This window comes from Anolis carolinensis, unplaced genomic scaffold (genome assembly GCF_035594765.1).
Source record: "Anolis carolinensis isolate JA03-04 unplaced genomic scaffold, rAnoCar3.1.pri scaffold_15, whole genome shotgun sequence".
NCBI classification, from domain to species: Eukaryota; Metazoa; Chordata; class Lepidosauria; order Squamata; family Dactyloidae; genus Anolis; species Anolis carolinensis.
The window spans coordinates 7142374-7156190 of record NW_026943826.1 but is presented as its reverse complement, the minus strand read 5'-3'; the positions used below and the strand labels follow the sequence as shown (position 1 = coordinate 7156190).

The 13817-nt window shown below is 38.7% G+C and overlaps 1 protein-coding gene across 1 annotated transcript; it reads right to left on the bottom strand.

Annotated features, from left to right (window-relative positions):
- Positions 1-841: 841 nt before the first annotated feature.
- Positions 842-11530, bottom strand: tnfrsf4 (TNF receptor superfamily member 4). The gene is made up of 7 exons (XM_062965571.1): positions 11196-11530; positions 5397-5519; positions 5218-5316; positions 4160-4226; positions 3789-3997; positions 2150-2281; positions 842-1698 (listed from the first exon to the last, which is right to left on the bottom strand). Exons 1-7 carry the CDS (start codon positions 11314-11316, stop codon positions 1631-1633), a joined length of 819 nt encoding a protein of 272 aa, XP_062821641.1. The 5' UTR covers positions 11317-11530; the 3' UTR covers positions 842-1630.
- Positions 11531-13817: the final 2287 nt, after the last annotated feature.

The following is a 13817-nucleotide window of genomic DNA, read 5'->3' as shown; positions in this document are numbered from 1 at the left end:
AATAAGAACAGCTTCTGTTCGTCAAGGCGGAAGGGAAATGTGGCGATTCGGCCCGTTGCAGGTAAAGTCCCACCACGTCACCGGATGTCATCAAAGACAGCAGGTTGGAGGAACCAAGTCTGCAGCTATTTTCAGAGCAGACGTATCTTTCAAGAGCAGACAAATCTTTCCACCCACTGAGCTTTTTCCCAAAAATGGCCGAGGAAGGAAGACTTCAAAGGAAGGCTGTCGCCAACTCACCCCAAGCGGTATCCTACTGATCATGTTTGGTAGGTGGAACTCACTGTCACAAGATGGCATCATGTAATTTGTTGGCTTTGATTTTCTACATTTATTTTTTTACCTGAATACTATTTCTTTTTAAAATACTGTTCATTTTGAGATTGTGTCAGGAGAGATATAGTCTTTCGAACCCTAGAGAGATGAAGCTAGAGTAGCTCAGACCCACTTCTTTACTATTAAGAAATGTACAATAGTTCTTATTGATGTTTAAAGATTTTGTTGTTTAAACATTGAGCTCTGGATCTTTGCCACCTAAACTCTAAATTCTTTACAGCCATATGACACTTCATGTTCTGCTTGCTGTGAGCTGAATGCTCAACTATAAGCATCCCGTTTTTTTATCTTTGCCTCCTAAGCTCTAAATTCTTTACAGCCACATGGCACTTTGCGCTCTGCTTGATGTGAGCTGAATGCTCAACAATAAGTATCTCGTTTTTGCATTTTGGATGCTCTGCTGTATTTTTGGGTAGTTTTCCCTAACAGAAAAACCTAACAAAAATGGGTTATGGGCCCAGACTACAGGAAGGCTGAAAAGAGCAGAGAGGCTTCTTTACAAAGGTTTTTGGATTTGTGGCGCATCTTTATTTTTTGGAAAGATGAAAACAACGGAAAGGAGACTGAACTTTCCAAAACTCTCAGAAAATGGGTCTAACACGTTCTCCCTTATCCAGCTTTGAGAAGGCCATCCTCATAGTATCTCCACGGCAGTGGTGGGCAGGTTCTCATTGTGCCTCCTCCCCTAATACACAAAAATATTGTCTCCTGAAATAAACACACCGATACAGAGGAAACCACTCGGAAATTAGAATTACAAGAATCCATTTCAAAAAGTCTTTATCGCCGCAATACTTTGCAGTGTCATCTTCTTGTACTTTGCCATACGTTAAAAGAGACATGGGCAAACTTCGGCCCTCCAGATGGACTTCAATTCCTAAAAGCTTAGACGACTGAGGAGGGAAATGAAAGGGCCTGAGGCTGTTAGGAATTGTGGGAGTTGAAGTCCAAAACACCCAGAGGGCCCAAGTTTGCCTGTTCCTGCTTTAGTAGGCATGTGACCACATGTCCATTAGAAATGTATTTCCCACCGGGATTTCCCAGTAGGGTTACAGCCTATTTCATTTGCCCATGCCTGCTTTAAAACCACCCAAAATAAAATTAAACAGAATTAAACATCAAAATAAACTCAGTCTAGCCGGGAAAACCTCAAAGGAAAGCAAGACGCATGTAGAAGAGGAAAAAGGAAAATTGAGTCGAGAATAAAAAGGAAGCAAATAAAAAACAAATCTCAACATCTATTCATTTGGCTTCAATGGAGTATGTAGACACTTGTAAATTTTCCTCGTCTGTTTCACCCGAGACTGGATTTGCTGTCAGTTTGCTCTTCCTGAATCGGGATTCGGTAGCTACCCTTTCCCCCTGAAGAAAAACACAACAAATGACAACACAAAAGAAATTGAGTATTGGGGTGCTGTGCGTTTTCCGGGCTGTATGGCTATGTTCCAGAAGCATTCTCTCCTGACGTTTCGCCCACATCCATGGCAGGCATCCTCAGAGGTTGTGAGGTCATCTGAACAAACCTTTGAGGATTGCTGCCATAGATGTGGGTGAAACATCAGGAGAGAATGCTTCTGGAACACAGCATCCCAGTGATTTTGGCCATGAAAGCCTTTCACAACAAACTGAGTATTTTCATTCATATTTTCATTCATATTTTCATTCATTCATCCCTAGCCAGGGTTAGGGATGAATGAATGAAAATTTGAATGAATATATGAATGAAAATATGAATGAAAATATGAATGAAAATATGAATGAAAATATGAATGAAAATATCAACTTGACGGTTTCATTCATGCTACAGACTTACTCTCACGGAGAGGTCCATAAAGTCCTTCCAGTTCTTGGTGCCGTTTCCTGGATTTACGGCGAAACAACCAAAGGGCCGATCCTCCGGCTGCAAGGAACAACACTACGCCGACCACAAAAAAAGACACAAACACTAGAAGAAAAAGAGATAAGAAAAACTTGTCGAAGGCTTTCATGGCTGGAATCGCTGCATTGCTGTGTGTTTTCTGGACTGTCTGGCCGTGTTCTAGAAGCATTCTCTCCTGACGTTTCACCCACATCTATGGCAGGCATCCTCAGAGGTTGTGAGGTCTGACGGAAACTAGGCAAGTAAGGTTTTATGTATCTGTGGAATAATGTCCAGGGTGGGAGAAGGAACTGTTTGAAGCAAGTGTGAATGTTGCAATTGGCCATCTTGATTAGCATTGAATAGCCTTGCAGCTTCAAAGCCTGCTGCTTCCTGCCTGGGGGAAGCCTTTGTTGGGACCTTACAACCTCTGAGGATGCCTGCCATAAATGCAGGCGAAATGGGAATGCTTCTGGAACATTATAATATAATAATAATAATAATAATAATAATAATAATAATAATACATCACACAGTCCTAGACACTTGGGAAGTGTTCGACTTGTGGTTTTGTGAAACGAAATCCAGCATGTCTATTTTGTTTGCTGTGTCATACAATGTTGTTGTGTCAATAATAATAATAATAATAATAATATAATAATAATAATAATACTTTATTTATATTCTGCCCTACCTCAGGGCGGATCACAGTACACATGCATAGCAAACATTCAATGCTGTTTTGACAGACAGGACAGAATAATATTATGAATAATAATAATAATAATAATAATACATCACACAGTCCTAGACCCTTGGAAAGTGTCTGAGAATAATAATAATAATAATAATAATAATAATAATAATAATAATAATAATAATACATCACACAGTCCTAGACCCTTGGAAAGTGTCTGACCTGTGATCCAATACAACAGCCAGCAGAGTGTCTGCTGTGGACTCATCTTGTTGTGTTCCTAATAATAATAATAATAATCTGCCAACTGCAAAAGGCCACCTTACTGGGATCTGCACGCATCATCCGAAAATACATCGAACAGTCCTACACACTTGGGAAGTGTTCGACTTGTGATTTTGTGATACGAAATCCAGCATATCTATGTTGTTTGCAGTGTCATACAATATAATAATAATAATAATAATAATAATAATAATATTGACAGTTACATCACACAGTCCTAGACACTTGGGAAGTGTCCGAGGTGTGATCCAATACAACAACCAGCAGAGTGTCTGCTGTGCACTCATCTTGTTGAGTTTCAAATATTATTATTATTATTATTAATAATAATAATTGATGGGTTGGATAGTAACGGAGACTCTGGTGGTGCAGCTGGTTAAACTGCTGAGCTGCTGAACTTGCTGACCGAAAGGTCAGTGATTAGAATCTGGAGAGCAGGTGAGCTCCCGCTGTTAGCCCCAGCTTCTGTCAACCTAGCAGTTCGAAAACATGCAAATGTGAGTAGATCAATAGGTACTGCTCCGGCAGGAAGGTAATGCCACTCCATGCAGTCATGCCATTGACCACATGACCTAGGAGGAGTCTACAGACAACGGGGGCTCTTTGGCTTACCTGGATCAGACCCAACTGGCTTGTGTTCGTTCAGGCGAGTGGTCAAGCTATCTGGAATGGACCTAGTAGTTGGCCTGACCTTCTCTGGGACTGGACGGAAGGAAAGGGAGATGGTTGTCGATCTCTCCGGTGTAGAGGACTGGTCCTCGGAGATCGAGCCCTCTTCCCGTCTCCCGGAGCTGAGAGTTTTCTTGCCCTCGGCAGTGCCACTAATCCCAAAAGAAGAAGAAAAGTTGACTATAGAGTCCCGTCGGAAGACTTCTAGATCCCTTGTTCTTCTACCTGATCTTAATGAGGGGAAAATTCAAAACATTTAAAAGAACCCAAATGTCAATGAAGATCAAATTTACAAGTTTGTATGGATTACGTACTTCCTCCAAGGTCGGCATTTATCGGTCCCTCCTTTGGAAAAAAAACCATCGCGACATGGGTCGCATCCTAGAAAAGACAAAAAGAGTTATAGTTTTACAAGACCATTAGTTTTCTCTGCCAGGGATGGCATAGCAAGCTATACATCCCATGATTTGATAGCAGTTGCAGTTGTTAGGATTTTCCGTGTTAGGGGAAACCACCCAAAAATACAGCAGAGCATCCAAAAGCGAGATACTTATGGTTGAGCATTCAGCTCACAGCAAGCAGAGCGTGAAGTGCCATGTGGCTGTAAAATAATTTAGAGCTTAGGAGGCAAAGATACAAAAACGGGATACTTATAGTTGAGCATTCAGCTCACAGCAAGCAGAGCGTGAAGTGCCGTGTGGCTGTAAACGAATTTAGAGCTTAGGGGGCAAAGATACAAAAACGGGATACTTATAGTTGAGCATTTAGCTCACAGCAAGCAGAGCGTGAAGTGCCGTGTGGCTGTAAACGAATTTAGAGCTTAGGGGGCAAAGATACAAAAACGGGATACTTATAGTTGAGCATTTAGCTCACAGCAAGCAGAGCGTGAAGTGCCGTGTGGCTGTAAACGAATTTAGAGCTTAGGGGGCAAAGATACAAAAACGGGATACTTATAGTTGAGCATTCAGCTCACAGCAAGCAGAGCGTGAAGTGCCGTGTGGCTGTAAACGAATTTAGAGCTTAGGGGGCAAAGATACAAAAACGGGATACTTATAGTTGAGCATTTAGCTCACAGCAAGCAGAGCGTGAAGTGCCATGTGGCTGTAAAGACTTTAGAGCTTAGAAGGGAAAGATACAAAAACGGGATACTTATAGTTGAGCATTCAGCTCACAGCAAGCAGAACGTGAAGTGCCATGTGGCTGTAAAGACTTTAGAGCTTAGGAGGGAACGATACAAAAACGGGATACTTATAGTTGAGCATTCAGCTCACAGCAAGCAGAGCGTGAAGTGCCATGTTTTAAAGAAAATACTTTAAAATCTTGCAAAACTACAGCTCCCAAGTCCCCATAGCATTGTCTCATAGGTACTCACTCTTTTCTTCTGTTCTGACTTCCTCTTCATAGCCAGGAAGACAGGCGCAACGGGCATTCGAATACTTATCGCAAGGTTTTTCTTCTTGGAGGCCTCTCTCTGGGGATACATAAAATACTCGCCAGTCAATTGAGCATCTTTTTGGCTTAAATGACAATGCATCAAAATGGTTTGCTCACCTTTTTCGCAGAAAGTACAACGTTTGCATCGTGAATAAGTGTACATGTCATTGTAGGAATTCTCCTCGCACGGTTTACAATCGGTGTCAGCGTAGGCCGTGCAACGCTTCTCCAATCCTGACCCTAATACAGTAAAATAATAAATGTAATAATAAATAGAGCAAAATAATAAATGTCGTAACAATACGATCAGAGTGAAATAAAAAATGTATGAATAATTATAAAAATACAAAAACGGGATACTTATAGTTGAGCATTCAGCTCACAGCAAGCAGAGCGTGAAGTGTCATGTGGCTGTAAAATAAATGTAGTAGTAACAATAATAATACAGTAAAATAATAAATAGAGCAAAATAATAAATGTCGTAACAATAAGATCAGAGTGAAATAATAAATGTATGAATAATTATAAATATACAAAAACGGGATACTTATAGTTGAGCATTCAGCTCACAGCAAGCAGAGCGTGAAGTGCCATGTGGCTGTAAAGTAAATGTAGTAGTAACAATAATAATACAGTAAAATAATAAATGTAATAATAAATAACGTAAAACAATACATGTCGTAACAATAAGATCAGAGTGAAATAATAAATGTATGAATAATTATAAAAAATATAGTAAAATAAATGTAATAATAACAATAATAATACAGTAAAATAATAAATGTAATAATAGAGTAAAATAATAAATGTCGTAGCAATAAGATCAGAGTTAAATAATAAATGTATGAATAATTATAAAAAATAGAGTAAAATAAATGTAATAGTAACAATAATAATACAGTAAAATAATAAATGTAATCATAAATAGAGCAAAATAATAAATGTAACAATAAGATCAGAGTGAAATAATAAATATGAATAATTATATAAATAGAGTAAAATAAATTTAATAGTAACAATAATAATACAGTAAAATAATAAATGTAATAATATATAGAGCAAAATAATAAATGTCATAACAATAAGATCAGAGTGGAATAATAAATATGAATAATTATAAAAAATAGAATAAAATAAATGTAATAATAACAATACAGTAAAATAATAAATGTAATAATAAATAGAGTAAAATAATAAATATCATAAGATCAGAATGAAATAATAAATGTATGAATAATTATAAAAATACAAAAACGGGATACTTATAGTTGAGCATTCAGCTCACAGCAAGCAGAGCGTGAAGTGCCATGTGGCTGTAAAATAAATGTAATAGTAACAATAATAATAGAGTAAAATAACAAATGTAATAATAAATAGAGCAAAATAATAAATGTCGTAACAATAAGATCAGAATGAAATAATAAATGTATGAATAATTATAAAAATACAAAAACGGGATACTTATAGTTGAGCATTCAGCTCACAGCAAGCAGAGCCTGAAGTGCCATGTGGCTGTAACAATAATAATACAGTAAAATAATAAATGTAATAATAGATGTAGAGCAAAATAATAAATAATGTAACAATAAGATCAGAGTGAAATAATAAATGTTACCCAGATGGCATTTACGGGCACAAAAGTGCCTACCTCGAAACAAGATAGGCTTTCCCCCACCTCCACTATGACTATTTTCGGCATACTCAGAATGGGAAAAACGTGATATTTCACAGAACAATTGTGTTAAAATATATACCTCATTGCCCTGGAATGTGATGGAGCCTTTTCGATGGAAGACTCAGAAATCAGCAACCTATGAAGAGCTGTGATGGCTAAAACGAGCCTCCATGTTCCGAGGCAGTAGTAGTAATTCAGTAGTAAATGAATTAACTTGGCAGGAGGTAGAAAGGAACATATGGGGTTGTGTGTTCCTCCTCATTAATAACCGTTGCCGTCTTGACCCCACTCTGATGTTACTTGGCCACATATGTCCTGGCTTTAATATTGGAGAGCGTAATTTCCACAGTAGTGAATAGATTGGCCAGGGGATTTGGGGTGATGTACAAAGTTATATCAATTAGGTGGATGTACAAAGGGATGGATGAGAGGTGAGTAGATGGATATAGATGGATGAGTGGATGGACAGATAGGTATAGAGAGGTGGATAGGTGGGTAGATAAATAGACGAAGAGGTGGATGGATGGATGGATGAATTGAGAGATTGGTGGATGTAGAGATGGGTGGATGGATGGATGGATGGATGGATGGATAGATAGATAGATAGATAGATAGATAGATAGATAGATAGATAGATAGATGATGGATGGATGGAGATACAGGTAGATGAATGAATGACTGGATGGATGGATGGATGGATAGATGGATGGATGGAGATACAGGTAGATGAATGAATGACTGGATGGATGGATGGATGGATAGATGGATGGATGGAGATACAGGTAGATGAATGAATGACTGGATGGATGGATGGATGGATAGATGGATGGATGGAGATACAGGTAGATGAATGAATGACTGGATGGATGGATGGATGGATGGATAGATGGATGGATGGAGATACAGGTAGATGAATGAATGACTGGATGGATGGATGGATGGATGGATGGATGGATAGATGGATGGATAGATGGATGCATGGATAGATAGATGGATGGATGGATGGATGGAGATACAGGTAGATGAATGAATGACTGGATGGATGGATGGATGGATAGATGGATGGATGGATGGATGGATGGATGGATGGATGGATGGAGATACAGGTAGATGGATGGATGGATGGATGAATGGATGGATGGATAGATAGATAGATAGATAGATAGATAGATAGATAGATAGATAGATAGATAGATAGATAGATAGATGGATGGATGGATGGAGATACAGGTAGATGAATGAATGACTGGATGGATGGATGGATAGATAGATAGATAGATAGATAGATGATAGATAGATAGATGGATGGATAGATAGATAGATGATAGATAGATGGATGGAGATACAGGTAGATGAATGAATGACTGGATGGATGGATGGATGGATGGATAGATGGATAGATAGATGGATGGATGGAGATACAGGTAGATAGATGGATGGATGGATGGATAGATGGATGGATGGATGGATAGATAGATAGATAGATGGATGGATGGATGGATGGAGATACAGGTAGATGAATGAATGACTGGATGGATGGATGGATAGATAGATAGATAGATAGATAGATAGATAGATAGATAGATAGATAGATGATAGATAGATAGATGGATGGAGATACAGGTAGATGAATGAATGACTGGATGGATGGATAGATAGATAGATAGATAGATAGATAGATAGATAGATAGATGATAGATAGATAGATAGATGGATGGAGATACAGGTAGATGAATGAATGACTGGATGGATGGATAAGTAGATATAGATAGATAGATGGATGGGTGGATAAATGGGTGGATGGATGGGTGAATGGACGAGTGGATGGACAGACTGATGGATAGGTATAGATAAGTGGGTGGATGGGTGGATGGAGAGATGGGTGAATGGGTAGATAGATGAGGGTGGATGGATGAGTGGATGGACAGACTGATGGATAGGTAGATATAGATAACTGGGTGAATGGAGAGATGGGTGGATGGGTAGATGGATGAGTGGGTAGACAGGTGGATTGATGGGTAGATGGAGAGATGGGTGGACGAGTGGATGGACAGACTGATAGGTTGATATATATAAGTGGGTGGATGGATAGATGGGTGGATGGAGAGACGGATGAGTGGATGGAATAATTAATAGGTAGATATAGATAGGTGGATGGATAGATAGATGGATGGAGATATGGGCAGATGGATGAGTGGATGGCTGGACAGATAGGTAGATATAGATAGGTGGATGGATGGGTAGATGGAGAGATTGATGAAGAGATGGTTGGATGGATGAATAGATGGGTGGATGGAGAGATGGATGAGTGGATGGACTGATAGATTGGTAGATATAGATAGGTGGATGGATGGAGATATGAGTAGATGGATGAGTGGATGGATGGACAGAAAGATATAGATAGGTAGATGAAGAGATAGATGGATGAGTGGATGGCCAGACTGATGGATAGATACAGATAAATGGGTGGATGGAGAGATGGGTAGATGAATGAGTGTATGGATGGACCAATAGGTAGATATAGATAGGGGTGGATTGATGGGTAGATGGAGAGATGGATGGATGGATGGATGGATGGATGGATAGATGGATGGATGGATGGAGATACAGGTAGATGAATGAATGACTGGATGGATGGACAGATAAGTAGATATAGATAGGTGGATGGTTGGGTAGATGTATGGGTGGATGGACAGACTGATGGATAGTTAGATATAGATAAGTGGGTGGATGGTGGATGGAGAGATGGGTGGATGGGTAGATGGATGAGTGTATGGATGAACAAATAAGTAGATACAAATAGGTAGATATAGATAGGTATAGATAGGTGGATTGATGGGTAGATGGAGAGATGAAGAGATGGGTTGGTGGATGGAATGATTGATAGGTAGATATAGATAGGTGGATGGATGGAGATATGAGTAGATGGATGAGTGGATGGACTTGTAGATATAGATAGGTGGGTGGGTGGGGAGATGGATGGATAGATGGATGGATGGATGGAGAGATGAAGATACGGGTAGATGGATGAGTGGATGGATGGACAGAAAGATATAGATAGGTAGATGAAGAGATAGATGGATGAGTGGATGGCCAGACTGATGGATAGATACAGATAAATGGGTGGATGGAGAGATGGGTAGATGAATGAATGTATGGATGGACGGATAGGTAGATATAGATAGGTGGATTGATGGGTAGATGGAGAGATGGATGGATGTAGAGATGGATGGATAGATGGAGATACGGGTAGATTAATGAATGGGTGGATGGATGGATGGATAAGTAGATATAGATAGGTGGATGGTTGGGTAGATGTATGGGTGGATGGACAGACTGATGGATAGGTAGATATAGATAAGTGCGTGGATGGTGGATGGATGAGTGTATGGATGGACAAATAGGTAGATATAGATAGGTAGATATAGATAGGTGGATTGATGGGTAGATGGAGAGATGAAGAGATGGGTTGGTGGATGGAATGATTGATAGGTAGATATAGATAGGTGGATGGATGGAGATATGAGTAGATGGATGAGTGGATGGACAGGTAGATATAGATAGGTGGTTGGGTGGGTGGGGAGATGGATGGATAGATGGATGGAGAGATGAAGATATGGGTAGATGGATGAGTGGATGGATGGACAGAAAGATATAGATAGGTAGATGAAGAGATAGATGGATGAGTGGATGGATGGACAGAAAGATATAGATAGGTAGATGAAGAGATAGATTGATGAGTGGATGGATGGACAGAAAGATATAGATAGGTAGATGAAGAGATAGATGGATGAGTGGATGGATGGACAGATGGATGGAAAGGGAGATATAGATAGGTGGCTAGATGGGTGGATATACATACATACATATATACAAAGACAGATGGCTAGGTAGGTGGACAGTTGAATGGACAGCTAACGTCCACCGGGAAAGAGCAGAAAGTCTGGGTGCCAATCACTATAATTGGATTTTCTATGGGACAAATAATAATAATAGTGGTGGTAGTAGTAGTAGTAGTACAGGCCCCAATTAATGCCTTTTCTGGAAAGCAAGGGCATCGCCTTGAAAGAAATCTTGCCCAGGAAACTCTATGGTCACCATAAGTCCAACCTGATGTGAAGGAACATCTCAAGAAATTCAGAAGGGTAGAAAAAGAGGTGACCAGGAGTCAAGTACACAAGAAAATTTCCGCCAAGTCTTCCTGAACACTTGGAAGGTGCCTCCTGAACCTTGTCACTCACCTGGGGGGCATTTCTTGCAGCACTTCCGGTCCTCGAGTGAGTACTCTCCATCCGAACACCGTAATCCCCAAGTGATGGGCACCAGCCAGGCAAAGCCCAGCAAGCGTAGCGTAGGCTTCATGCTCGGCAACCTCGAATGGCTCGGGTTTGCGCTGGTTGAGGATGAACGGCGAAGGCAAGGAAGTTCCCAAGGGCCTCGGCTTCCTGCGTCTGAGTCAGCTCAGAAGTAGGAAAGGCACGAGTCAGCACTTGGGGTAAAGGCTGCCAGTTTATGGCTCCGTCAACAGGTGAGGAACTTTTAGACGCAAGGAGTTTCAACTCACCGATCCAGAGTTTCAACTCACCGATCCAGAGTTTCAACTCACCGATCCAGAGTTTCAACTCACCGATCCATTGACTCTGATGTACAAGTCAATGTCAGGACTTGGATAATTAAATTGTGAAGACGGCGCTAGGTCAAACTTGTCCACGGGGTTGCACTCAAGAGACTGCACACTGAAGTGGATTATCTGGCAGTGTCAAGATAATCCAGTTCAAAGCAGATAATATAAGATTATAAATGGGTTATATAGCTGTGTGGAAGGGACTTGAGTCTACACTGTTAAGATCACATAATCTGTATTTTATAGGCAGTGTGGAAGAGGCCAAAGTGAGGCCTAACTCTGCCTGGGTTGAGTGGGTTGCAAGGAGACCAAGTGGGCGGAGCTTAGCCTTTTAACTGGCAGCAATTGGATAAAAACAATTCTTCCTCTCCCTCTAATTAGGACTTTATTTTTATTTTCATTTTGTTGTATGAACGTAGAGGCATGGGTGAGGGGTTGTGCTGCCAAGTTTAGTGTTTCTGGGATGTGTAGTTTTGTTGTTTTGTCCTAGGCCGAAATTTCATTACCCCTTTATATATATAGATATTGTGCTATAATACTATACAGTGTTCCCTCACTACTTCACAGTTCACTTCTTGCGGGTTTTCAGTAAACTTTAAAAGACTATTATAAATTGTAAAAAATTACAATTTACAGCCTAAGGAAGGAGAAAAGGAGCCCAAGCGGCAACGGGAGGAGAAGAAGGCGATTTGTCAACACACAATGGGTTGATAAAGACTTAAAATAGCGCATAGCTACTAAAATAATGTATAAATATTAAAATAAATATAGCATCCCTACTTCGCGGATTTTCACTTATTGCGGGTGGTCCGCGATAAGTGAGGGAACACTGTATTGTAATATTATTAGTAATATTACATGTAATATAAATATACCATTATAATAATGTAATAATAATAATAATTTTATTCTTATGTCCCGCCACATCTCCCTGAAGGGCCTTGGGGCGGCTCAAACGGGATTCATACAGTCCGAAAGACTCACAACAACACAGCCTTGATTCTTATAGAAGAACAAGAGTTGAATTCAGCTCATCTGTCTGTCTATCCATCCATCCACACGTGTGTATGTGTATGTATGTATGTACTGTGTGTGTGTGTGTGTGTATATATATATATATACACACATATACATATATACGCACATACATACACATATTATTTTATTATGAGACAGCAAACAAGATAGATATGCTGGATTTCGTATCATACATATTATTATTATTATTATTATTATTATTATTATTATTATTAGCGACATTTATATCCCGCCCTTCTCACCCCGAAGGGGACTCAGGGCGGTTTACAAGTTATATATACATACAATATATTATATTATACGACTATAATGCAATATTATTAGTAATATTGCATGTAATATAAATCTACAATTATAATAGTGAAGTATAATTATTATTACATTGTATTACAACATATTAATATTACATGTATATACAATATATTATAATATTAGCATAATATATTATTATATATTATTGTATCATTATTATTTATATTACATGCAATATTATTTGTAATATTGCATGTAATATAAATCTACAATTATAATAGTGAATTATAATTATTATTGCATTGTATTACATCGTAATATTATTAATATTACATGTATATACAATATATTATAATATTAGCATAGTATATTATTATTCTCATTATTATTATTATTTATATTACATGCAATATTATTAGTAATACTGCATGTAATATAAATATACAATTATAATAGTGAAGTATAATTATTATTACATTGTATTACATCATAATATTATTACATGTATATACAATATATTACAATATTAGTATAGTATATTATTATTGTATAGATCATTAAATTGATACAGGAGACATACACATACATACACACACATACACATATATGGTGACAATTTCCTCCTAGATTTTATGTGTTTCCTCCACCACAGACATCCCAGTGTTTCTGGGATGTATATTAGTATAGTATAATATTATTATATATTATTATATCATTAAATTGATACAGGAGACACATACATACACACACATATACGGTGACAATTTCCTCCTAGATTTCATGTGTTTCCTCCACCACAGACATCCCAGTGTTTCTGACTGGGAACCTCTGTGGCCAACAAAACATACTGGAGGTCTTTGGAGGGATTTATGGGAGTTGTAGTTCACCTACATCAGAGCGCACTGTGGACCCAAACAATGATGGATCTGGATCAAACTCGGCATGGGAA